The 27,545-nt window shown below is 47.1% G+C and overlaps 1 protein-coding gene across 2 annotated transcripts in view; it reads left to right on the top strand.

Annotated features, from left to right (window-relative positions):
* The window catches only part of RIPK2 (receptor interacting serine/threonine kinase 2), a 56,307-nt gene that overhangs the window by 16,914 nt on the left and 11,848 nt on the right, over nt 1–27,545 (top strand). For both annotated transcript variants that reach the window (XM_088471521.1, XM_088471522.1), the window contains exons 4-10: nt 6,821–6,972; nt 10,876–10,925; nt 12,285–12,446; nt 13,135–13,214; nt 14,318–14,392; nt 17,711–17,740; nt 27,208–27,247. In XM_088471521.1, coding sequence (XP_088327647.1) covers nt 6,821–6,972; nt 10,876–10,925; nt 12,285–12,446; nt 13,135–13,214; nt 14,318–14,392; nt 17,711–17,740; nt 27,208–27,247 — 589 coding nt within the window. The remainder of the gene's footprint in view (nt 1–6,820; nt 6,973–10,875; nt 10,926–12,284; nt 12,447–13,134; nt 13,215–14,317; nt 14,393–17,710; nt 17,741–27,207; nt 27,248–27,545) is intronic.

Raw genomic sequence — 27,545 nt, 5'->3', positions numbered from 1 at the left:
GTGGCAGATGAGACCCTACCACAAGGGTCTCGTCGCAAGCCCGATGGTCGCGATGGTCTTGACCATCGCGACCATCATTTTGGCCGCTCGCTATAGCTGTGGGTGGTCACCCACAGCTATGCGAGTGGCCAGGAGGCCTCTCCAAAAAGAGGGACAGCCCTGATTCAGGGCCTGAGTGAGCGCTCTGTCAGAGTGTCCGGCTCTGAATCAGGGCCTGAGTTCCACCGCGTCACAACCTCTTGCTTCAGGTGATGGTGGGGCAGGTTCAAGAGTGTTTGCTGGCGCTCCAGTCTTCGGCACGCAGTCGCTGAATGGCGAAAGTGGGCAGAAATTTTTTGGGCCACCAAAAGCATCTCTTGCACGCCCCTGTCGCTTTTCAGAAAATTCTGCACCACCAAATTTATTGTGTGAACAAAACATGGGACGTGCTGGAATTTGCCCAGATGTAATGCCCGCACAATATTGGTGGCGTTGTCAGATATCACAAATCCCCAGGAGAGTCTTAAGTGGGGTAAGCCACTGGGCGATGATTTCCCTCAGTTTCTCTAAGAGGTTGTCGGCGGTGTGCCTCTTATTGAAACCGGTGATACACAGCGTAGCCTGCCTTGGAACGAGCTGGCGTTTCTGAGATGCTGCTACTGGCAACGCTGCTGTTGTTGCTGCGTAAGGTGATACATCTACCCAGTGGGCTGTCACAGTCATATAGTCTTTAGTCTGCCCTGTTCCACTTGTCCACATGTCCGTGGTTAAGTGGACATTGGGTACAACCGCATTTTTCAGGACACTGAGGACACTTTTTCTGACGTTTCTGTAGTCTCGGTATCGCCTGCCTTGTGAAGTGGAATCTAGACGGGATTTGGAACCAGGGACACACTACCTCCACCAATTGTCTAAATCCCACTGCACTAATGGCGGATACCGGACGCACGTCTAACACCAACATAGCAGTCAAGGCCTCAGTTATCCGTTTTGCTTCAGGATGACTGCTGTCGTACTTCATCCTCCTCGCTAAGGACTGTTGAAGGGTCAATTGTTTAGTAAAAGTAGTGGTGTTCCTACTTCCTCTCTGGGAGCATGAACGGCTCCCAGCAGCGGCAGCAGTAGGCGTAGCAATGCAGGATCCTCCGGAGGAATCCCGGATAGGAGAGTCAGTCATGCCAGTGACATGACCTGCAGGACTACTTCCGATCCTGACTAAGGAGGAAATTGACGAGGAGGTAGTTGACAGTGTGGTTTGCAGGCGCTTGGATACAACAGGACGAAGGGATTTAGGTGTCCCTGGACTGCTTACGGTCTTAGCCAAAGTTTCTGAACTTGACAGTAACTTTTTCTGAATGCGCTGCAGGTGACGTATAAGGGAGGATGTTCCTAGGTGGTTAACATCCCTACCCCCTACTTATTTCACCTTTACATATGGTACATATGGCAAGACAGTTGTTGTCCGGATTTGGATAGAAATATTGCCAGACCAAAGAGGTGGAATGTTTGGTCTTCTGCCCAGGCATGACCGTGATGAGCTTTTTCATCCCACGGACAACAACTGTCTCCCCCGGAGCCTGATTTAAACAAACCACATCACCATCAGAATCCTCCTCGCCAACTTCCTCCTCAGTGCCAGCTACACCAGTATCCTCATCCTGTTGTACTTCAACAGTGACATCTTCAATTTGCATATCAGCAAGTGGACTGTGGGTGCTCCTTTCAGCACTTGCAGAGGGCGTGCAAATGGTGGAAAGAGCCATCTCTTCCCGTCCAGTGCTGGGAAGGTCAGGCATCGCAACCGCCACCACACTTGGACTCTCCTTGGGGATTTGTGATATCTTCTTAGAACACACAGTTTTTCGCTGAGCTTTTGCCAGCTTTACTCGTTTGATTTTTGTAGCGGGAGGAGGGCTTCCATCGTCATGTGAAGCTGAACCACTAGTCATGAACATGGAGAAAGACCTTAGCAGATCCTTGCCACTCCGTGTCGTAAATGGCATATTGGCAAGTTTACGTTTCTCCTCAGATGATTTAAATGTTTTTTTAAGGTCATTTTCCTGAACTTTGTCATTTGGGATTGTATATGCCCTCTACTATGACATTGGGCATCGGCCTTGGCAGACAACGTTGATGGCATGTTATCGTCTATGTCATGACTAGTGGCAGCAGCTTCAGCACTAGGTGAAGTGGTTCTTGATCTTTCCCTATTTTATTTGTATCGGAGAAAGTTTGGTCCTCCATTTATGTTATATTGATATATACGTGCGGCTAAGGCGTACACAAACACAGAAAATATTTTTTTATTTTTGTTGGAGACTAGTGCACTTTGGGGGTTACACCACTCTTTAAGAAATGAGCCAGCCGGCTCTTTACTTATGGGACACAGGCGCACGCTTGGCGCTGCTCCTTTGTTGATGCACGTGCAGTTACAGTGCACACAATTCACAAAGACAGAAAAAAATTAAGAATTCTTTATTTTTTTGTGGAGCGCACTTTGGGGGTTACACCACCCTTTAACAGACAGAAGCACGCTTGGCGCTGCTGCTTTGTGGATGCACGCACAGTGCACACAATTCACAAACACAGAAAAAAAAAATATTTTTTGGAGTGCACTTTGGGGGTTACAGCACCCTTTAACGAATGAGACAGCCAGCCCTTTACTTATGACACAGGCGCACGCTTGGCGGCACTTTGTTGATGCACGTGCGGCACTACAACACTACACTACACAGCCCAGCCAGCCCTAACTCCCACCCTCCCTCTTCACTGTCCATAGCCGAGTGAGAAAATAGCGCTGACGCGGGTACCTTTTATAGAATCCAAAACCCGCGAGATCCGGAAGGCGGGATGATGACGTTTTGCCTCGATTTCAGATCCGAGCCAGGCGGGAAAAGTTGAGCCTGACTCGGATACGACTCAGGGGTTCGGATTTCAGAAATCCGGACCCGCTCACCCCTAATTAGTATGGGGATATGGAAATTATGGTATTCATCAAATTCCGAACATTATGTATTTTCGGAATTTGATGGAGTTACTATTCGCCACTGTGAGGTGGCAAATAGCAGGACAGACTTACCTGCTTCCAGCTGTGCAGGTCCCCCGGCGTCTCCCTCCGGTGCTCTGATGCGTCCTCTGGCTCCATCTGCAATGCTGACATTGTGTTCTACCAGCAGAAAACAATAAAGTTTAGAAAACAAAAATATATATATTTTTCTAAACTGTACTGTGGGCTGCTGGGAGACCACATGACAGACCAGCAGGATGGAGCCGGAGGCGCTGCAGCGGGCAGGTAAGTGTGGGACGGGGGGAGGTGAGCGGAGGGGGGAGGGGGGGTTGGGGGAGCGCACACAAACTTACCGCAGCTGTAAGTAGTGCTGCGCATGCGCTGGGTTTACGATTGTAACAGCGCATGTGCAGCACGTATTCCAGCTGCGGTAATGCAGTGTAGTGAGGGAAAACTATCTATTTCCCGAAAAGCTGTCATCGCAAAAATTACAGCTTTTCGGAATAGATAGTTATAGGGAGGAGGAATTATGAATTCCTCCGGTAATTAGGTAGAACTCCATGCGAGTTCTAAACCTAATTACCTCCCTCAATATTTTAGTTATGATGAATAGGCCCCACAGTGAAGTAAGAATAGCAACTTATGCTGCTGTTGCTAATCTCTGGCTAAACACTGTTACCAGGCAATGCAGTGTATCAGGGAGGACAAGTACATGGTCTAAAACCTTGATAGATAACCCAGATAATTGCTAATCAAAGTGAATATCAGTGTTTATTCAAGTCTTTATACTGATCATAGAAAAAACAGATGCAACACATTGAAGAGCACGGATTATATGTTTTTCTTCTATGTTGTATTGTCTATGTTATTGTTTACTCTGGAATATTGCTTTCCAGATGTTTTGCTCGTTTACATTATCTTATTTTGATTAGAGTTTTTTAAAGATTTACTTTTTATGAAAATAATTTTTGGGAGGTGTGCCCCTGGTACTTTCTTGCAATTTTTTGTTATCTATTCACACTAAGATACAAAAATGGGCACACGCAAGTATGACACTGCAGAAGCGTATATGTATTTTGATCGTATCTACACTTGTGACCAAAATATAAAGGAGCATTCTCAAATAGTCAAAATTCAGCAAGGACATGATAACTGAAACGAGTCGCATTTAGACTTCAGCACACTGCAATATGCATACAATGTATGGGGTACATTGTGCTATATAGCACAGTACAAAAATTCAAAGTTCATCACAGGTACATATTAATGTCTGAGGGGGCCGTGTGTAGTGAGACTCTCTCCCCTGAGCAACATGTCCCCACCCATCTGCATTCTACCTCTCCAGCAAGTGGGTTTACCCTCATACACGGCGCCATCTACCCAGTGATGTTCAGCAAGATGGCACATGCACACAAGATAGCAGATACTCTGGCACTGTGCCATAGGCTTTGCTTTCACTGTACAGCACTATCTTTCTAAAGATGTCACTGGGAAGATGTCGCCACGTCGGAGGGGGAACCCACTTGCTGGCACCAGGAGCAGCTGTCCCAACTTGAGGGCAACGATAAATTGACTCAAACCCTTTTGTTAAATCACCATCGATAGCAGTGATAATAAACAATAGGTTTTGGGGTATTTAAAATTAGAACAATATTGATAAATAGGACCCTTAAGGGGACATGCATCAAATCTTCTGAAGACACATACTCACCTACATTACCTGGACAGGTCCTCTTCTCCCTGTAGACATCCTTGCTATTCGTAAAATAAAAAAAACGAAAGAAAAAATGACCCACGAACTAGGTACCATCTTTGAAGGATGGTACCTCCTGAATGACAGGCTCAGATGCAGTATTTCCATTTGTAGTGCCTTCTCTGAGCGTTCATTGGCTGAGAGAGGTCAGTCCCCTATTGAAGTCAATGATGAGAGCCGCTGGGTTACTAAAGATTAGCCTGCGGTTCTAACCATTGACTTCAATGGTGGGATCCAATCATTGGCTGAGAGAGGCGGAGGCTGACCTCTCTCAGCCAATGAACACTCAGACACGGCACTTCAAAGAGTAATGCTGCATCTGAGCCCCTCATTCGGGAGGTACCATCCTTCGAGGATGGTACTTGAGTTCATGGGTCGTTTTTTTCATTTTGTTATTTTGTGAAGACCAAGGATGACTACAGGGAGAAGGGCACCAGTCCAGGTAATGCAGGAGAGTATGTGTGAGCATGTATGTGTGTATTAAATTTATACTGTTACGGTGTGTGTGTGTTTTCTTTCTTTTAACATTTCTTTACAGGTGAACTACAGGTACCTGCGGGCCCTTAATGCCTCGCATCTCTTTTTACACTACTCTTTTACACTATCAACCAGGCACCCACCGCCCACGGGCTATCAACCTGTGGTACCAACATGCGGGGGAGGCTTGCTGGGATCTGCAGTTCTGCTCATAAAGACAATGTTTGCACTTCTCTTTTTACACTACACTTTTACACTATCAACCCGGCACCCACCGCCCAGGGGTGCCGGGAATAGCCCCGGGCTATCAGCCTAGGCCTGGGATGCCCTGGAGAGGGGGACCCCTTTATTCTGGGGGTCCCCAACTCCCCAGGGATCCCCGGCCTGGGCTGACTAGCGGTCAGGAGTAATGTTACGGCTGGGAAACCCGCTAGAAAGGGTGCGGTTCTGGTTGTGAAAATTACAGGGGAACCCTACGCTTTTTTCCCCTGTAATTTCAGAACCAGGACCGGATCATAGCCTGGTGCTGGTTGCGCTAAGTACAGGGGAACCTTATGCAATGTTTCCCCTGTATTTACACAACCAGGACTGACTATGCAAAGTCCGGGGCTGGTTGTGCTTTTTGGGGGGGACCCCATGTCATTTAACAAAAAAAAAATTAACACTTAACAAGCTTTTTACAGACAGATGCCTGAATGAATCTCACTGATGTATGCATGCATCTGTGTCAATCAGACCTGCTCATGCTAAAATTGTAAGCATGAAGCAGGTCTATTCATTTGGGGATTTGAAGGTCAATTTTGAGTGGGATTTGGTGTTCGATTTGTACATGTGCATGCAAAATTGAACATCAAATCACTGTTCAAAATCGAACCAAATCGAATTCGATTTAGAAAAGGCTTCTAAAATCGAATCTTAGTAAATGTGGGATTTGATGAGGGATTTGTACATTCGATTTGATTCGATTTGAGGTGAGCTAAATCGAACATCAAATTTACTGTAAAAACAAACTTTGATAAATATACCCCTAACACTTCCCTCTTAGGGGTAAATTTACTAATTGGCAACTTGCAAAAGCTGCTGCATATCCGTGTGTTTAAGCAGGCAATATGTCAGTTGTACAGAAAAATAAAAATGAAAAGACAGGGATACTCTAAGTAGAGGTGTATTATGAGAGGAGGGGGCCTGTGTGCATTCCCTGTCCGGGGCCCTTTCCTCTTTCCCCGGCGGCCAGCTGCACACTGACCGCAGCAGTAGACTCTCTGCCCAGATTCTACTGCGCATGCACAAGTCAATGGGGAAATAGAGCGCTCGCCATTTTCCCAGCTTTTTCTCTACTGCGCATACGTAAAACGCAAAGAAAATGGCTGCAGCTGCCATTTTCCAGGTGTTTTGTGCAGTGCTACAGCCGTCGCGAGGCTTCACAGGGCTAATTATTAAAAAATATGGGTGCAGGGTGTTTGGTGTGGTCCCCCCTGGACCCATTATAGATACACCCTTGGCTCTAAGCCTTACAATATAGGACCATTTGTTTTATCAATAACCCTGTACAATATAACGAGGATGTGGTAATAGAAATTTAGATGCATTTTTTTACATTTCAGATCGCTGATTTTGGCCTTTCAAAATGGCGTATGTTGTCACAATCTGTCAGTGATCAGAACACACCAGGGGGAACTATTATTTACATGCCCCCCGAGGTATATGAACCGAGCATCAAAAACAGTAGAGGAAGTGTTAAACACGATATGTACAGGTATGTTTGTAACAAAGGCGTACAGTACTTGTCATGTGGTATTCCATTACAGAAGAAATCTAATTAAAAATATGTAAACTATGGAAGTTTATTCTGGGAGTGCAAAAGATTAGTTATATACGTATAAGAAGCTGTTACTTAAATGTGTTTCATAACATTCATAACATTCTCGTGTGTACCGACCTCGTAATTGACGGGACCCGGCAGGGTGCCAGCATCTGCAAGTGAATACACACTTGCCGATGCCAGCAGTGATGAAGTGACGGTGGGGACCATGCTGTTCGGCAGCATTGCCCTCACTACCGATAACGAGGGAGCGCGCATCGTCAGCAACATAGCATTTACACACTAAATTATGTGCCTGATATGACGTCCGATATGGCCGGATCGGACGACATATTGTCTAGTGTGTACCCGGCATTACTGTATGCTCCCCACTCTATTTTCAGCAAGTTACATATTCTAAAAGCAGACATAGATAATGTGATAAATGAGCCCACCCCTCGCTGTCCTCACCCAATCCACAGACACAGCATCACTTACAGATAGACCAGAAACACATCATCTAAATGGTCTAGCATGCTCCAACAGTTGTCGAACTACAAGCCCCAGCGTACCAAGCATGCATGGGCTTGTAGGTCCCCAACAACTGGATAGCAACATTCTACTGAATTCCACTGAATTTCTACAAATGCTCTCCCTACCTTTACTCAGAGGCATCTGTCTACCTGGCGATGGGGGCTGAATGCATTTACTGTAGATGACGATTACCGCTTAGGGCTCTATTTACTATAATCCGCATTTGTAATGCAGATTATAGTGTGATATTACCGACTGAATTCAGGCAATATCACAGGGATTTACTACAAATCCCTTGCAGGGACTGAGCTTGCAAGAAAGCTCTGTCCCTCAGAATTCCCTCCGCACACTAGTGACGGTATTTTCGGGAAAAATACTGTGACAAGTGCCCCGCACATGCGCCGACAGGCCGCCGCTGCTACCATCGCTAAGCCCCGCCCCCGGTGCTAAGCCCCACCCTACGTTAATTACACTTACCTGCATGATCCTGGCCTCCGGTGATGTCTTCCATGTCCTCCAGTCAGGTGATATTCCATACTGCACAGGGACCCGATCACCTGATGACCGGGCTGCAGTGCAGCATGGGAGACCAGCTGACCGGAGGGGAGACTTCACCGGAGCCCGGATCACAGGTCCCTGGAGACAAGTAAGTTAATTTTTTTTTAAAATACTTTATTTTTTATTTTTTTTGCAGTGATCAGCTTGCAGTCTGTTTAGACCATACAGCTGATCACTGGGGCCAGCTCCCGGCTCTGCTCTGCCTTTTAGAGCAGAGCAGGTGTCCGGTACCGGGGGAGACCCTGGATAACGCCACCTCCAGGTGGCGTTATTATCACAGGGCCTCCCTAGGTATTTTTTTCACAATTTTTTTTAGTAACTACCAGGCAGATCACATTTCCCATTACAATTTTGGGAAATGCGATCTGCTTACTAAAAATAAGTGATACTTAGGGGTTGGAGTAGAAAGGGAGGGACGAAGGGTGGAACAAATTGCTGATTCACAGCGCAGCACATGAATGGCTGGGTGCAGGCAAGGCCCGGACGGGCACAAAATGGGACTGCGGACTCTGTTACAGCCGGCGGGCCATAGCCGCCGGGACCCATAACCGCCACAAGTCTGGGCCGGGCAGCACTGGGCTCTTCCAGGTGACTCAGCTGCAGCCCGGGCCTGACCTTTAAGTTAGCAACGCTGCGGCATGACATCATAGGTCACGGCGTGGCACGTCAGGCCTGCTGCGCCGCTGCGGTGTATAGGGGAGGTAGAGGGAATCAGTAACAGTTTGATCCCCTTCCGTAGATGTAGAGGAATCGGGGTTGGGGCAGGGCAATTTGATAGGTGGAGGGGGCATAGGAAGCTGATAGGGGCTGGGGCCAGTGGCGTAAATTCATCCCAGACGCCCGGAGGCAAGTTATAATTTGGTGCTCCCCCCGTAACAGCCGCTGACACTGTAATGTAGCATTTCACATGCAGACAGGCTATAGATAGACGGAGATGGCAGCTGATGGTCTGACATGGAGCTCTCCACTAGTGTATGGTGGCTTCTCAGGTGCCGGGAAGGGGTGCCATGTATTGGGCGGCCATGACGGTACACTCCACGTACATAGTTACAGCCCTAAGTGGGGTGAATATGTTGTGGACAATGGAGGAGGTGCCCCTTCAGAGCTGGAGCCCGGCGGCAGGCGCCTCCATTGTCTCCCATAGTTCTGCCCCTGGCTGGGGCAGAGGAAGGTGATGGGGGCTGGGGACAGAGGAAGGTGATGGGGGCTGGGGATATAGGAAGATGATGGGGCAGAGGAAGGTGATGGGGTGCTGGGGGCAGAAGGTGACATGAGCTGGGGCAGAGGAAGATGATGGGGGCTGGGCTGGGGGTAAAAGTTGACAACGGCTCGGGGCAGAGCCAGGAGCTGAGGGCTGGGGATGGAGGAAGGTGAAGGAGCAGACAAAGGTGATGGGGGCTGGGGGTAGAAGGTGACACGGGCTGGGGCAGAGGAAGGTGATGGGGGCTGGGGATGGAGAAAGGTGATGAGGCTAGGGCCGGAGGAAGGTGAAGGGGCAGAGGAAGGTGATGGGGTTGGGGATGGAGAAAGGTGATGGGGGCTTCTGGGCTAAGGATGGTGATGAGAGGCTGAATTTGAGGAAGGTGATGAGTACTGAGGATGGCTGGCTGCAGACACCATCCCTCCTACCCCTAAGGCAGCTACATCACTGTCACCAAGAAGACCTTGCAAAAGACGTCAGACAAGAACTACAGCCTGCAGCGTCAGTGACAGAGAGACAGTGTGATAAGTCATAATCTATTTTTACTTTATTTATAGGCTGGCATATCTTTCAGGTAACATTCTTATGCTTCACATATCACACATGCAGGGGAGGGATGTACGGGATCGGGGGTGGTGGTGAGAAAACATCAGTGTACCGGGCCCCGAGATTTCTGTTGCCAGCCCTGGTTGCAGGGAAGGACATCCACCAAGAAGAATAGCCTTGAGACTCAGGGAAGGAGGCCCTCAATGTAATATTAAATGGGTTACTGCAATCTGAGCTGCAAGTGGGCCCTGGGCTCCATCCAGTACAGCAAATAGCCTATATAACTGATATCCAGACTTTATGTGACTGCATCGCACCATAGGTTACTGCAATATTAAATGACGTGGGAGGTTCAGGAACAAATTGGGCCTGATTTGGGGATGTACACTATACCGATATTTACACAGTTGAGCGATTAAGTGTAATCTGTACATGAGTCACGGTCGCACTGCGCACATGCCAAGGTACTTATGCGATGGTGCTTGCATAGAGGATTTCCTCATTAAGTGACTGACAGTCAGGGACCATTTTGGGTGGTAACGGGGAGTGGCAGAAAAAAACACAGGTGTGTCCCGGCCATTTTCGGGGCATGTTGTAGCCTACTTATGCGATCCCGTAAGCAGATAAAGTGGTTCTAACCACCCAGCTGAGACGGCCATTCTGCATGTCCATACAGCTACTATTTAATGATCTGCAGTGGCAGCTGTGTATTTGCACGCCCCTGCTTGGATCTCAATACATTTCTAACCTGCTACAGCAGTAGCATATTATTACACAGCAGCTGCGTTCTATTTCGCAGCCACAAATGCATTAGCGTACATCTCTGAATAAAGCCCATTGTCTGCAAAGAATTAGGCATTTGGAAATGCTTATTCCATACATCAGCCAGTTGCGTTCCACCCAGCCTGTGTTTGATGTGGGGTTATCCTCAGAATACTTCCATTATTTTACTGCAGTGACACATTTAGATGTTGTGCTGTTGTATGTATTTGATGCAAAATATTTGTTTTATATTCTAGTTTTGCCATTATTATGTGGGAGGTTCTATCAAGAAAGCAGCCCTATGAAGGTATCTATTGTGCAGGTCTATATATCTTTTACAAATAACAATTGTAGTTTTATTATTACAGTATATTAGATACTAGTATATTTGATCGGAAAGCTTACATAAATGGCAGGGTCCATTGGGGGAAAAGGGTGGTTATAGTGTAATTTAGCTGTAGGTGGATATCGTCTTTAAGCTGTATAAAAATATTATTGAAAATTAATATTTAATTCTAGAAATTGTTAGTTTGATTTCCAAGACCATGGTCCTGGGGATTGTGGCAGCAGTTTGGAAACAGAGAATGGGGATTTCGATTATTACATTTGTTTAACTAGCAAGAAGTATTTTTTTTAATAATATTATATTTTAAATATATGAGGCCACTGAGTGTCTGTAGGGCCATACAGGGAACAATAGAAAAATACACCCACTCAATACAGTATAGAAAGTTTAAAACAGACAGTACTGGGGGAAAAAGCAAACAGTGAGCTATAAAGACAACTAACAGAGTGACAGCTAAAAGAGTGACAGGGGTCTATGTACTAAGCCTTGGAGAGAGATCAAGTGGGCAGAGATATAGTACCAACCAATCAGCTCCTGTCTATACAGGCTGTGTTTGACAAATGACAGTTCAGAGCTGCTTTGTTGGTACTTTATCTCCGTTCTCTTTATCTCTCTCCAAGGTATGGGCGTAACTGCCATAGGTTTAAGTGGGGCAGCTTCTATGGGGCTCATAGCTTAGGGGGCCCATCTTCCTTGTCAAAGTTATATATGTTATATACATTTTTCACCATTGGGTGGTAAATAGGGGCCCTTTCAAAGTTTTGCTATGGGGCCTTCAAATATAGGTCACTGAAAGTGAATGGGAACCAAGACTCCTGTGTCAACTAGCTCCCATTGGCTAGTTGACACAGTAGTCTGGTGGGCACGCAGATACACCTTGGAGGCTTGTGATTGCTCTGTCCCACGGCTGTGATTAGCTGATCCCCGGTGAACTTACTGTTCCTGCCGGCCCCCAGCAATATTGAGCAGTGTTTGGAGGTACAGTTATGTTATCCGGCTCCCCTCTGGTAGTGTTAGTCTGGCTGTAGCTTCATCACTGCAACAGCTTCTGGTGCCTAGCATTTCAAGATACGTTCATCTCTGGGCCTCCCCTCACTTCTAGGCCTCATTGTCGCTACACCTTATACAACAACAGCCCAGTGGCTCATGGGCCAAAGGCTTATGAAAAATTGTTATACTATACATTCTATTAAAGTTGTAAAGTAATAAGAGATGGTGTAGGACAAAAAAAAAAAGCATTGAATCAAGGAAGAATCAAAAGGCCGATTGGTGTATTCAAGCTACAGCATTAACATTTTTTCCTAATGATTATTTTATCAGGAGCCACAAACCCAATGCAGATCATGTTCAGTGTGGTGAATGGGAGCAGACCTGACACTAGTGAAGAAAGCCTGCCCACTGACATTCCCCACCGGGACCTGTTTATGTCATTAATGCAAAGCGGGTGGGCCAGTGACCCCAATGATAGACCAGCTTTTCTAAGTAAGTGAGCAGAGAAACGTCTGCCTCCTTTTATGTGAGAATAAGGCTAAAATGCACCTGTCATCTACATACTCTAGAGGGCAGCATAGGGTGCAGCCTGTCAATTACCCAGCACCCAATGACCAGCTAATCCGCTGCATGCTGCAATGCTGTCACTGGTTTCTAGTGAAGTGATAGGCTGAATTTTTATAAATATTGGTTTACTACAAAGATAAGTAAAGGTAATTTGCCCTTTAATGACTGTTAAACGCTTTTGATGCGTCTCCTTAGTCATCGGATACTTATTGCAGATTACATTTGAACAGATTTGTCTACAAAATCATAAATAAGTTATTCACTAAAAGAACGCAATTGTGTGCTTCTGCAAAGCTGCAAAAATCACAAGATGCATGCAGGTCTGCACCAGTAGCATGCAGTATGTGCTTGGTTTACATCACATACATATCAGACACACTTACACCTATTAAGTTTGGGAGGCATGGTCACACTCCTGTTCTGAAATAAATATGCCCTCGGTCATTTGTCTTAAGAAATCTTACTGCACTAGACTGAACACTGAACACAGCAGTTATCTGATTTTTTTTCTTTTTACACCATGTTATTAAGAAAGTGTGATTAATTCATGTAATTATACATATCCTGTATTTTACAAACATCTTTAACCATCTTTTATTGCCCCTCTCACTAGAATGTTTGCTGGAACTTGAACCAGTGATCAATATTTATGATGATATTTCAATACTTGAAGGGATTCTACAAATTAAGATAGTAAGTAACCACCTTCTACATATACTTTTATGTATTGACATCTGTGTACCCTTATCTTGATTTTTTCGATAAAAACTACTTTGGACAATATTGTAACTGAGGGCCTGATTCAGAGCCGGACGCTCTGAACGAGCGCCCGCTCTGAATCAGGGCATGGTTTTTTTTTTCCGTCCGGCCTTTTGGACGCTTATGCGAGCGTCCATGATGATGGTCGCGATGGTCAAGACCATCGCGACCATCGGGCTTGCGACGAGACCCTGCGGTAGGGTCTCGGTGACTGCAAGCCCTGGAGTGATTTTGGCTCTATCAGAGCCAAAATCACTCCCACTGACATCACTAGTGATGTCAGTGGGGCCGGACCCTCCGTCTGGCAGCCATGGCCCCGGCACGCCCACCAAAGGGGGCGTGTTGTCACTCACCATCGACAGCACGCCCCCTTTGAGCTGATGGGGCAGGAGCAGCACATACAGGGCTTGATTCAGACCCACTCGCGAGCGCTGAGTGCTCGCAAGTGGGTCGATGGTGGCCCAGTGTGCATGCGCACGACCCGGATAGCGATGGGAAAACCGTCGCTCCGGGTCTCGTACCAAAGGGGGCTTGCTGTGCCAGGGGGGTGGCTGCCCAGATGGAGGCGTTCCCATGGAAACGCCTACCGTCTGGGGCCGGCCCCACTGTTTGAGCCGAAAGCACTCCAGGGCTTGCGGCAACGAGACCCTACCACAAGGGTCTCGTCGCAAGCCCGATGGTCTTGACTATCGCAACCATCTTCCTGGCCGCTCGCTATAGCTGTGGGTGGTCACCCACAGCTATACGAGCATCCAGGAGGCCGCTTTAAAAATCAAGAAGGACGGCCCTGATTCAGAGCTCTGTCAGAGCGTCCGGCTCTGAATCAGGGCCACAGACCGCAGCACCAGCGATGTGCAGCATGAGCTAACCTTTGTGCTATCTGGGAGTGATACACAGCACGAGCGGACCTCAGAGCGAGCCTGGACAGACACCGGAGAGGTAAGTATGTGGTTTTTAGGATCCGGAGCATGACACTCGGTAGGCGGGAGTACATGTTGAAAGTATAGGTTATACAGTATCTCTGCTTTTTCTTACAGACAAGACTCAATGATCCCCACATCCCCACACCAAGCTCACCCAGACCAGATGTGAAAAGACCGGACAAAGAATGTGTACGTACAAAATGTATAAGATTCTGTGTTTTCAGTCTGACTAATAACAGTCTTAAATAAGGTTGGGGTTCAATTTTGGGTCATTGCATTAGGATGCCCTACCACTGCTTCTAGTGCATGAACCTTTTCCGGATTCCGACTGCCATATGTTCCTGTTCAATCCCCTTGTAGTCTTACAGTATGTGTTCTTTTGGTTTGTAAATAATAGTCACAGCTAATAAAACCTTAACCCTGACCATGTTGTTTGTAAATAGAACTTTACCCCTACCCCAAAAAATAGAAAAAAAAGCACCAATGACTGCAAAGCTGAATGAGGGAGCTACAGTATGTAGGGTTCAGTAAAAGGGTTCTGTAGTGGAAGTCAATGGAGCCTTTGGCAGGGACTATGGAGCTCATTCAGACCCTCTCGCTAGGATGCGAACGCTCGTAGCTGACCGATAGTTGCGATCTGTGTATGCCTATACATCGCATTGCACGTGCACGAACCACACCGAGAGATCGGGAAGCGTATGCTCGCCCAGCATAGACAGCCCAGCTGAATGAGTGACAGGAGAGGCCGTTTGCGGGTGGTGACAGGGGCAGGCCACTAGAAACAGAGGAGTGGAGGTGCGAACGCAGGCGTGCCTGAGTGTCTCAACGCAGTTACAGAGGCGTGCATAAATAACAGGCAGCGTCATTGTACACGTCACCTGGTTGAAATACACACTGAAGTGATTGCAGTGCTGGTGGCAGGGAATGGTCTATCTTAAGCGCTGCAATCGCATCCGATGGTGCTCAATGTAGCAATGGTTTCAAGCACTTCCTGGAGATGACGTGTGCAAGTGGGCGTCTTATGAAGGGCTGGTGTGCGTCTGCATACACATAGTGATCGCACGCCAAGACATAGTTGGCGTGCTAATGCCTTGCCGTGCGATCGCCTGCCTTGCTGGGTGTGCGCTGAATTTGCATTCGCAGCAAGCGAGCGTTCGCATCTAGCTAGAGGGTCTGAATGAGCTCCTAAGCCTCTTCCTATACCTCTGTAATTAAACCTATAAAGAAATTCAGTCAATTATATGTTAGCTGTATATACAGTAGGGATGTGCAGGCTCGGTTCTACTCGGTTCCGTTCGGGTTTTTTTCCCGAATCTTATTGGGTTTCAGCTGTCACGAGTTTTGGATAGCCAATAAGATTCGGTAAAAAAAACCGAACGGAACCGAGTAGAACCGAGCCTGCACATCCCTAATATTAGGGATGTGCGCCGGACCATTTTTGCCGGATTTGGATTTGGATTTGGTTCTAATTCGTCGTCCGGCTTTGGATTTGGATTTGCCAAACTGCGGTGACTGGCTTTGGATTTGGATTTGGATTTTTTTACAAAAATTGACAAAAAAAGCTAAAATCACATAAATTGGTCTTTTTTTTCTTCCTAGAGTATTATTAACCTCAATAACATTAATTTCCAGTCAATTTAGACCATATCACAGCTTATAATATTGTTTTCAACATTATTGGCCAAAGGTTGCAGTGAGCTGACTGGTTACTAAGCGACAAAGCAGCGGCACAACGACACAGACACCATAGTATAAAGCACATCTATGACACATTGCCACACAGCAGTGGCAGAAATGAAAAGTAGTGCACCCACCCAGTGGGGTACGGCCAGCAGAGTCACAGTACTTGTTTACAAAGTGGGCTACGGCCCTAGGAGTCACAGTGCACAATCTTATTAGCATTACACCGCACATAGGGCCTGATTCACATTACACCATAAAGTAGTGTCTCTTATTTATGTTACGACACACAGTAGTGCCCCTTTTACACAATGCCCACAGTAGTGACCCTTTTACACAATGCCCACAGTAGCGGTGTCCCTTACACAATGTCCCCCAGCAGTGGTGCCCCCTATGCAGTCCCCTTAGTAGTAGGGTCCACTATGCAGTGCCCCCAGTAGAATGCCCCCCAGTAGTATGCCCCCCATTAGCAGGCCCCCCCCAGTAGTATGCCCCCCATTAGCAGGCCCCCCCAGTAGTATGCCCCCCATTAGCATGCCACCCAGTAGTATGCCCCCCCAGTAGTATGGCTCCCCCAGTAGTAGGCTGCCCCAGTAGCAGGCCCCCCCAGTAGTAGGCTGCCCCAGTAGTAGCCCCCCCTGTAGTATGGGCCCCCCTGTAGTATGGCCCCCCCTGTAGTAGGCTGCCCCAGTAGCAGCCCCCCCCCAGTAGTAGTAAGCCCCCCCAGTAGTATGGCCCCCCCCAGTAGCAGGCCCCTCAGTAGTATGGCCCCCCCAGTAGCAGACCCCCCCCCAGTAGTATAGCCCCCCCCAGTAGCAGGCCCCTCTGTAGTATGGCCCCCCCAGTAGTATAGCCCCGCCCAGTAGCAGAACCCCCCAGTAGTGCAGACCCCCCCAGTAGTATAGCCCCTCCCAGTAGCAGGCCCCTCTGTAGTATGGCCCCCCAATAGTGCAGATCCCCCCCAGTAGTATGGCCCCCCCAGTAGCAGACCCCCCCCAGTAGTATAGCCCCCCCAGTAGCAGGCCCCTCTGTAGTATGGCCCCCCCCAGTAGTATTGCCCCCCCCAGTAGCAGACCCCCCCCAGTAGTGCAGACCCCCCCCCAGTAGTATAGCCCCCCCAGTAGCAGGCCCCTCTGTAGTATGGCCCCCCCAGTAGTATAGCCCCCCCCAGTAGCAGACCCCCCCAGTAGTGCAGACCCCCCCCAGTAGCGCCCCCGGACCTTTGACAAGTAAAAAAATAAAAAAAATAAAACTTACCTGATTCCCCGCTCCCGCGCCGTCCGCTCTGTCACACGCTGAGGAGGGAGCCGGAAGACGGAGCTCATGTGTGAGCTCCAGCCGACTCCCTCCGTGCAGCAGCCAATGAGAGTCTGTGTGACTCTCATTGGCTGCTGTAACAAACACACAGCTGCCGCTGGCGGCTGTGTGTCTGTGTCTGTGTAGGGCAGAGCGCTATCACTGCGCTCTGCCCTACACGCGAGGAGACCTGATGTCGGATTCTCTAGTGAGAATCCGACATCAGGCGGCCGCCGTTCGGCCCCGAACGGGGATCCGAGTCAGGCGGTGAACACCTGAACAGGGTTCGGGTGGACTCGGATCCCCAATGTTCGGAGCGGTTCGGATTCCACAGAATCCGAACCGCTCATCTCTACCTAATATACAGTATGCATAAATATATGTAGCCCTTTCTTAACCTTAGGGCAAATACAGTGATCATATATGGCTATGCTTGGGTAAAACCCACGTAATTTTTGTCATTGTTATATATCTACTATTATTTCTATTTTGTTACTGTGTATTATCCTGTTATTTTTTCTCTCCTCACAGAGTCATACTAGTTCAGCTGAAGGATGTCAGGTAAGTAATATAACCACACAACTGGGAAGTTTTATAATGTAGCACTAGGATGCACTAACAAACATTCATTACCTCAATTTACCAAATAACATTTAATTTCTTATATCACAGAACATGAAGATACCTTCTTACAGAATAGATGGAAATAAGGCCCTGATTCAGACCCGGAGGCTCTGACAGTTCGCTCGCTCTGAATCAGGGCCGGCCTTCTTGTTTTTTAGAGCGGCCTCCTGGCCGCTCGCATAGCTGTGGGTGACCACCCACAGCTATAGCGAACGGCCAGGAAGATGATCGCGATGGTCAAGACCATCGGGCTTGCGACGAGACCCTTGTGGTACGGTCTCATTTCCGCAAGCCCCAGAGAGATTTCAGCTCTCACAGAGCCGAAATCTCTCCCACTGACATCACTCGTGATGTCAGTGGGGCCGCCCCCAAATGGAGGCATTCACATGGGAACGCCTACGTTTGGGCAGCCACTCCCCCGGCCTGCCCACCAAAGGGGGCGTGCTGTCACTCAACATCGACAACACGCCCCCTTTGGTACGAGATCCGGAGCGACGGTTTGCCCGTCGCTATCCGAGTCTCGCGCATGCGCACGCTGGAGCCAGCTCCGTCGTGCGCATGCGCACTGGGCCACCAGCGACCCGCTTGCGAGCGCATAGCGCTCGTGAGCGGGTCTGAATCAGGCCCTAAGTCCCTTTACACTATCACAGTATCATATATGATATATATAATGGTAACATTCTCTTCTCTCCTATAGTGTGAGGATGCATTTGTGAGGCTAAGGTTAGTCCCTCAGGGTTCTGATTTTAAATAGATACTACACATTTGCCTAATAATCAAATATAGAGTAATACATTGAGTCTTACTTATTAAACATATTGATAAACCAATATAATGCCCCTTCATATATATGCAGCACAGCATCATATGCATAGATGAAAATATGTACATTATAAAATACAGAATGTATAGCACCTAAAATATTACTGTTTTATACACAGTCACGATAGATATATACTAGTCCTTCGTCTGGCTTCCTTTTATTGGCGTAACCTTCAGGATGAATGTGAAGTTTTTTATGGAAAATTATCTTAACTGTAGAAGCTAAGGTGTAGTGTTTTATCCTCCGCTGAGTAGACAAATGATTAAATAAAATGTATGTGTCTGTATTACTCTGATAATATTCACAGTCTGCTGGGATCTGGTTACTGCATAGCTGTAAACTTATATTTAGGAGTCCATTCATTATTCTACTTAGATACTTAACTCGCTGCAAGCAGCAGCAGTGGATACAAAGCCACCGAAGCAATTCAACATTGCACCATGCCACATCAAGTACTACTTCTAGTAGTCAGCAAACTCTGAAAACTCTGAACTTCATATTTGCTTGATTCTCCAAGTCCAGCTCTTTCCTATGGGAAAGACGTCCGGGGTTGCAAAGAGGGATCCAATCAAATTCCTCTACTGCCTCTACACTTGTGCCCTGTGACAGTGCACATGCTTGAACTCAGGTTACACATGCACAGTTGGCTGGATTCTTTTTCCGACAAAAATAAGATTTTTACTCACCGTCTGGGTTATGTATAGTGAGCTGTGGAGTCGGGCACTAACTAATTAAGACTGGCTACCACCACTACTATAAAACCCCTCCCCTTCCACTAGAACCTCAGTCTATGTTTAACAAAGCCAGAGAAAGACCCTCGGAAAAACTGAGAAAGCCAGAAACCCAACAGGTAACTAGTATGAAACCAAACAAGGGAGGGATCCCTGCATCCCCCAGATGGGCTCCAAGGAAGAGATTTTACATGAGTAAAAATCGTATTTACTTTTTCATCCATCTGAGGGTCTCTGGGGTTACCTCTGGGATCTACCAAAGCAAGCCAATTTAGGGGGGAGGGGGAGAGTGTCGGAACCGGCCACTCAAAGAATTTTTCATCCAACACTAACGTCCCTCGCTCCAAATGTATGGAAGCAGTCAATTTTGTAAAAGTGTGTGTGGATGACCAGGTAGCTGCTCTGCACAGCTGCTTTACCCGGGCACCATGCCGCACAGCCCAAGAAGCCCTGACAGCGCGAGTCGAGTGGGCCCAAATTGAAGCTGGAACCATCACATTTGAAGACAAATATGCCTGCCGGATGGCAGAAGTGACCCATCTAGCGATGGATCCTTTTGAAGCTGGTCAGCCTCTTTTTGGAGCATCAATCAACACCAACAAAGAATCTGTATGCTTCAAAGACGCAGTGCTCTCCAATTAAATGTGTAACGCTCGTACCACATCCAACAGTGCTAAAGAAGAAGCTTCAGTAGTCACTGAAGCCTGGAAGGACGATATCCTGGTTAATGTGGAAAGCCGCTACAACTTTCGGAAGAAAGGAAGGTTTTGTTTGTAACACTACCCTATTCTCATGAAAAATGAGAAGCATTGATTTACAAGAAAGAGTCGCTAAATCTGATACTCTTCTGGCCGAGGCAATAGCCAAAAGAAAAACAACCTTCAAAGTGAGATATCGCAATTCTACAGATTCCAATGGCTCAATGGGTGCCTTTTGAAGTGCCACCAAAACTAAATTCAAGACCCAAGGAGGAACTGGTAGGACATAAGGAGGCTGTAAGCGAAGAACCTCCTGCAAGAAGGTCTGAACTTCAGGAATGATGGCCAATTTCCTTTGAAACAGGATCGACAGGGCCAAAGTTTGTCCCTTAAGAGAGGACAATCTAAGACCCTTAACCAAACCATCCTGCAGAAAGGACAAAAGATGAGACACTAGGAACCCTTCAGGTTTAAACCTGTGTAGTTCACACCAAGAAATATATATTTTCCATACCCGATGACAAATCTGGGAAGTGACTGGCTTGCAAGCCTGTATCATGGTTTTTACAACAGATTCTGAAAACTCTTTGGCCCTCAAGATGTTGGATACAAGAACCATGTAGTCAAAGCCAAGCAAGGCAAATCGGGGTGATGGCATGGACCCTGCAGTAACAGATCTGGACGCAGGGACAGACGATATGGAACGTCTGCCAACATGTTCTTAAGAATTTCGTACAAATGACGGCGTGGCCAGTTTGGAGCCACCAGAATGACCTGCCGTGTCACTGATCGAACCCGCTGAAGTACTCTTTGTAACATTTACCAGAGGAGGAAAGATGTATTTCAGTGGGAACACCCAAGGTGCTGTCATGGCATCCACCAGGACCGAGTTCCATACCTTGGAAGTTTTCTGTTGAGACAGGAAGCCATTAAATCTATGTCTGAAGACCCATATTTGGAAACTATTTCCACAAACACTTCCTGGTGTAATTCCCATTCCCCTGGATGCACACTATGGTAACTAGAAGTCTACCTCCCAGTTGTCCACCCCTGGGATGTACATTGCAGAAATAGCTGGAACCCAATGAAGGATGTGAAAAACCTCCCTCACTGCTCGCCAGCTGCGTGTGCCACCCTGCTTGTTTAGATAAGCAACTAACGTGGCATTGTCCAATTGGATTCGCACTGGTAGGCTCCTCAGTTGGGATGGAGCCTGAATCAGTGCATACTGAATCACCCTTCATTCCAGTATATTGAAGGAAAGAGAAGCTTCCTTGACAGACAAAAGATCTTGTATAGGCGCATGTCTAGATCCACCGCCCCCCAGCCTATTAGGCTGGCATCTCTGGTGACAATGATCCAATTTATTACTGACAACTTGCAACCCCTATTCAGATTTGCATCCTGCAGTCACCATATGAGTAACTGATGGGTCTGCAGAGATAATCTGAACATATGCCTGTTTAATCGAGGGTCTGACTTTACCCATCAATGAAGCAATTAATTTTGCAGTGGTCGGGCATGGAATCTGGCAAAAGGAACGGCTTTAAATGAAGCCACCATTTTTCCCAGTAACTGCATAGCCCCGAGGACTGAGATATGAGGCATCTGTAAATTGATCCTTATTCTGAATTGAAGATCCTGATTTTTTGCTTGCGGAAGAAACACTCTGTGACACAGGGTGTCGAAGAGAAGGGCCAAAAATACCATCCTCTGAGATGGAATTAAATTTGATTTGGGAAATTTAATGATCAGCGGAATCTCTGGAGCATGCCTATGGTAATCTGAAGATGTTGTTGCAATAGGACTATTGAAGGTGCCCTTAGCTGCAAACTGTCCAGATAAGGCAACACATTTATCCCCCCACTCCTGAATAGGGAGATCATCTGTGCAATAACCTTTGTAAAGACTCTGGGAGCAGTGGACAAACCGAATGGCAGGGCCTGGAATTGAAAGTGCCTGTGCCCCACTGCAAACCGCAGATGTTGATGACCCCTCCATATAGGAATATGGAGGTAGGCATCCTTGATATCTATGGAGGCCAGAAATTCTCCCTCCTCCATGGAACAAATGACTGACCTTACGAACTCCATCTTGAATTTTTTGAAGTGGAGATGAGGATTTAACACCCTGAGGTTGAAAATGGGAGGAAACGACCCATCTGGTTTGTCTACCAAGAAAAGACTGGAGTAAAACCCCAGACCTTGCTGTAGTACCGGAACCGGAATAATTACTCCGGAATCGGAAAGCACAGAAATTGCCTGTATGAGAGCCGCATCTCTGCAACTATCCACATGGAGAGGAGTGGAAAAGAATCTTCCTGGAACAGAGCCCTCCAAATTTAAAATGTAACCCCTGGTTACCAGTCCACTTATCCAAAAATCCAAGTTGGATTGATTCCAAGTTTTTTCAGAATCTGAGTAAGCGGCCTCCCACCACAGGTTGGGTCCCAGTTCCATGACAGTCATATGAATTGACCAGCAGACTTAGCAGCAGGACTATGGATGCCGGGGACACCACGCCCCCTGAAGGTACCTCTACAGGGACCCCTAGGCATACCCCGGAAGGCCTGAAAGCTTCCCCTGCCTTGGGTCCAAAAGGAAAGAAACCTAGGGGATTTTGGTTTTGGTGTTGATACAGGAAGGTAAGGACTTTTGCCTCCCATGACCTGAGAAATAATAATAATTCTGGTCCAAACAGAGAACCTCCTTAAAAGGCAGTGCCTCTAAAGCATGCTTGGACTCTATGTTTGCCTTCCATGATTTAAGCCATATAGAATGCCTGGCAGAAATTGCCAAAGCAGAAGTATGAGACTGTATCTGAATAGTGTTTATTAAAAACATCACTTACCTGTATATAGGCCAGAGCCTCCGAAATTTGATCAGCTAAAGAACTAGCTTCAGACAAGTCATCTGATTGAAACCCACCAATCATCTGGGCCATCCAGGAATTGATAGTCTTTATCACCCAGGAGCTGGCCAAAACAGGCCGCAGGGAGTCTCCTGGTAAAGTGAACATAGACTTAAGTACAGCCTCATTCTTCCTATCCATAGGTGTTACAGACTGTGTTGTTGGAATAACAGTATTCCTGATCAACCTAGCATTTGGAGCATCCACCACGGGTGGAATTTCCCAATGCTCGGTATCCTCTTCCAAAAAAAGATAAAGATACTTACATTTTTTCGGAATATGCAATTTGGAATCAGGTTTTAACCAGGCTTCTTTTAATATTTCTCCAAAATGTGAAAATTCAGGAAAACAGATACATGTTTCTTCTTATGTTTAAAGAAAGAGACTGAACTAGTCTCTGGACTAGCTGTTTCCAGTAGATGCAAAGTTTACCAGCATAGAAACCCCTGAATAAGAATGGAGTCACCCTCCCTGTTTGAGGTGTCTTCCCAGTCATAATCCAATTGCCCTTCTTCCTAGGAAGAGGTGGCTGAAGCCTCATCTTCAGGAAATTTCACTGAGGACTGGCCTGAACGTCGCTTAGGGGTTGTGGCCCCTGCAAAACATTACCATTTTATTTATGGACGTTGCCATTTCAGCGAGACACCCATCCATACCCTGGCCCCATCTGGGCTCTACTGAGGGCTCAGACAAACTAGGAGTTTGAGTACAGGGTAACATATAATTTGCCTGAGAGTGACGTAATTCACCTTTGGCCTTAGCCATAGACCTGGCCCAATCAGGCATCACCGACTGTTCAGCCGAACTTCCCGGTAATGAATTTCCCTGTAAACAACCAGCACAGAGCGACCCTGGGTTTGTACAACTTTTTGGCAACTTTTTATCACATTTTGTACAAATATACAAAGTGACTAATACCTGTTTTTTGGAACACTTGTCTGGCTTCTCCATACTGAGAGAGGAAGACAACTTTAATCCATACAGATAGCTACCTAAATTCCTCTGGAAAAGTGTAGCACTGTTTGAATAGAAAAAAACAAAGAAGGTTTTTTTTGTTTGTTTTTTCTTTACCCAGAATAACAAGCACTGCTTCCGAAATGACAGCAAAAGTAAGGAGGCTTAATAAGACTCTAAGGGCCTGATTCAGACCCGTCATGCGCATGCGCGAGACCCGGATAGCGACGGGCAATCCGTCGCTCCGGGTCTCGCACCAAAGGGGGTGTGCTGTCGATGTTGAGTGACAGCACGCCCCCTTTGGTGGGCGGGCCGGGGGGGGTGGCTGCCCAGACGGAGGCGTTCCCATGAGAACGCCTACCGTTAGGGGGCAGCCCCACTGACATCACAAGTGATGTTAGTGGGAGAGCTTTCGGCTCTGTTTGAGCCGAAAGCTCTCTGGGGCTTGCGGCCACGAGACCCTACCATAAGGGTCTCGACGCAAGCCCGATGGTCGCGATGGTCTTGACCATTGCGACCATCATCCTGGCCGCTCGCATTAGCTGTGGGTGGCAACCCAAAGCAATGCGAGCGGCCGGGAGGCCGCTCCATAAAAAAAAAAAGATGCCCGGATTCAGAGCGAGTGCTCTGTCATAGCGTCCAGCTCTGAATCAGGGCCTAAATCAGCTATCTGCTTAAATGCAAAAAAATTAAACCGGACATTCCACATTCACTTGCACAAAAACCAAAGGCAAACAAAGAATCTTCAGTACAAAACAATGCATGTTGCTGCCTAAATTCGTAAAGAAATAGCGCAGTAAAGTTGCTTATATACACATAACAATTTTATAAGACCACCACACATCACCAGGTTAACTACCAAAAGTAATAATCCTAGTTTAACTGCTTATCTGATAAGAGACAGTCATCCCCCTGTAATTTGCAGTGAGTCTCAGATATGGGAATCCAGCAGTGCTCAAACACCCGCCAAAATAGTGTTTGGAGCATGGACTATGAATACCTGTGAACCTGCTGTCATTCAACTTGCATGGGGGTGTGACCGGCACGCCATCAGCGTCCTGCTTCCTTCAATCAGGATACCTGTCGTCATCATAGGCATTCCCTAGTCACCGGCGTCTCTCTCCCGAAATCCACAGCACTTCTGTACAGTGGCTCTTAGTGATGACGCCATAGGCGGCGCAGCGGCGCCGTGTTATGGAAGCGTGGCCAACGAGCCACCATCTCCCAAAAAGCCAGCAGCATGCTCTTGTTCTGTAATCTCTCTCGGTCCAGTGGCCCTCGGGGTCCGGTGCCGTGCTGCAACGTGAGTAGTAACATGCCCGGCTGTATGCTAAAGCGGCGTCCCTGGAAGCAGTAATACAGCAGCAAGGTCTTTACATGAGAATATGTATCAAGCTTACCTTTTTGCCAGCGGCCCCCTCAGATGTGTGTCTGGTATGGAGAGAGTCCCAGGGACTATGGGCTCTATTTACTACAGTCCGCATATTGAATGCAGATTGTAGTGTGATATTACCGAGTGAATTCGCATTGCGAATTCAGGCAATATCACAGGGATTTACTACAAATCCCTTGCAGGGACAGAGCTTGCGATAAAGCTCTGTCCCTGCGAATCCCCTTCGGAGCCTTATCACGGTATTTTCGCAAAAAAAAAACGGTCGCCGCTGCCCCCCCTCCGCCCCCCACGATCGCGGACCCCCCACGACCCCCCCTCCCCCCCGCGACCCCCCTCTCCCTTACTTACACTTACCTGCATGCTCCAGGCCTCCGGTGATGTTCTCCATTCCTCCGGTCAGGTGATCTCCCATACTGCACTGGGACCCGATCACCTGATGACCGGGCAGCAGTGCACTGTGGGAGACCAGCTGACCGGAGGGGAGTCATCACCGGAGGCCCGATCACCGGTCCCTGGAGTCAGGTAAGTAATTTTTGTTTTTACTATTTTTTTTTTCTTTTTATTACAGTAATCAGCTTGCGGTCTGTTTAGACCACACAGCTGATTACAGGGACCGACTCCCGGCTCTGCTCTCCCCGTTAGAGCAGGGCAGGAGTCCGGTATCCGGGGGAGACCCTGGATAACGCCACCTCCAGGTGGCGTTATTATCACAGGGCTTTCCCCGATATTTTTTTCACATTTATTTTTAGTAACTTTGGTCGGATTACATTTCCCATTACAATTATGGGAAATGTGATCTGCTTTACTAAAAATAAGTGATACTTAGGGGTTGGAGTAGAATTTTACGAATTTTACTCCAATTGCCCTGTAATAACTATAGGTGATACTAAAATATTGTGAAAAGGGTGTGAAAACACCCTTTTTCACTTTATTTTAGTAAAAATAATGTTAATAAATAGAGCCCAATGTAGTTTAGTGACTCTCCCAGAGGCCGTTTTTAGAGTGGGATACAGGGTTCACACAAACCCTCTATTTCTACCTAACTCCCACTCTGCTAGTGCTTGTCGTCTGTTGCCAGGGACTAAGCACCCAAACCAAAAAGGAAAATAAAGAAATTAAACTAAAATATCTAGGACCTAGCTAGTGCCTTACTCCAAGGCACTAAACACAAGACTGAGGTTCTAGTGGAAGAGAAGGGGTTATATAGGGGGTGGGAGCCATTCTTCATTAGTTAGTGCCCGACTCCACAGCTCACTATACATAACCCAGAGGCAATGACATCCCCAGATGGATGAAAGGAACTAATCAAGTTAAATCACTGAGACATGGGCTCTAATAATAACCCGTCTTGACGATCAGGAAGAGGTAACGTGATTGCATGTATGATCACTTTACTTCTACCTATGGACACTCCGCAACTACTGCACATGCGCGGCTTTCCAGCTGAGTATGCGCAATGCCGAAAAATCTGCAATGCACAGCGAGACCTCCTGCAGCCCACCAGGATGGCAAGATTCCTCTATGGCAAAGTTGCCCCATTGTAGTCAATGGGCTAACGTCATCTAAAGATGGCTTTAAACCACGCAGGCAAGATCCACAAAGAAATGCCATCCCCATGGAAAACTATGGGGCGGCTGCTGCAGGGGCTGGCTAAATGTATTGTCACATTCCAGCGACACTTAATTCTTCCTTTACAAAATGCGGAAACAGCAGATCCTGCATATTTTAAGGGCAGAATTGATTAATAAATAGGTCCCTTAGAGCTAATGCATTACCAATACATACTATTTCATGTGTGATTCACAGTGATGCCACAATTGTTTTATGTTATAAAAAGAAAATTATTGTCTATTTCATGTTTACACCTGTAATTGTACTTTTGTTTTTTTTTGTAGTGCACAAGCTTAAGTCCTTCTGCTTATTTTGACAATGAAGGTATGTACAGTATTGTGTATTTATTGTAATGTATTAAAGGTCCATAAGAATAGCATACTCATTAGACACTGGACATAGAACCTGATTCACTACGGATCGCTATTGCGGTCACCGCTGCGATTCTGCACGGAGGTCTGCTGCGAAAATATGCTAATGAATGTAATCGCAAAGTCGGCGCACAGCCAGCATAGAGATGCTCACTACCGCTATCTCACATCCTTAATACCTTGCAGTTCTGTGTATACATCAGGAACATCCGAGTAACATTTGCCCCTCACGCAGAATTACAGCAAGTCTG

This window comes from Taudactylus pleione, unplaced genomic scaffold (assembly GCF_031769625.1).
Source record: "Taudactylus pleione unplaced genomic scaffold, aTauple2 ptg000114l, whole genome shotgun sequence".
In the NCBI taxonomy this organism is placed as follows: Eukaryota; Metazoa; Chordata; class Amphibia; order Anura; family Myobatrachidae; genus Taudactylus; species Taudactylus pleione.
This window is presented reverse-complemented; position numbering and strand designations above follow the sequence as displayed.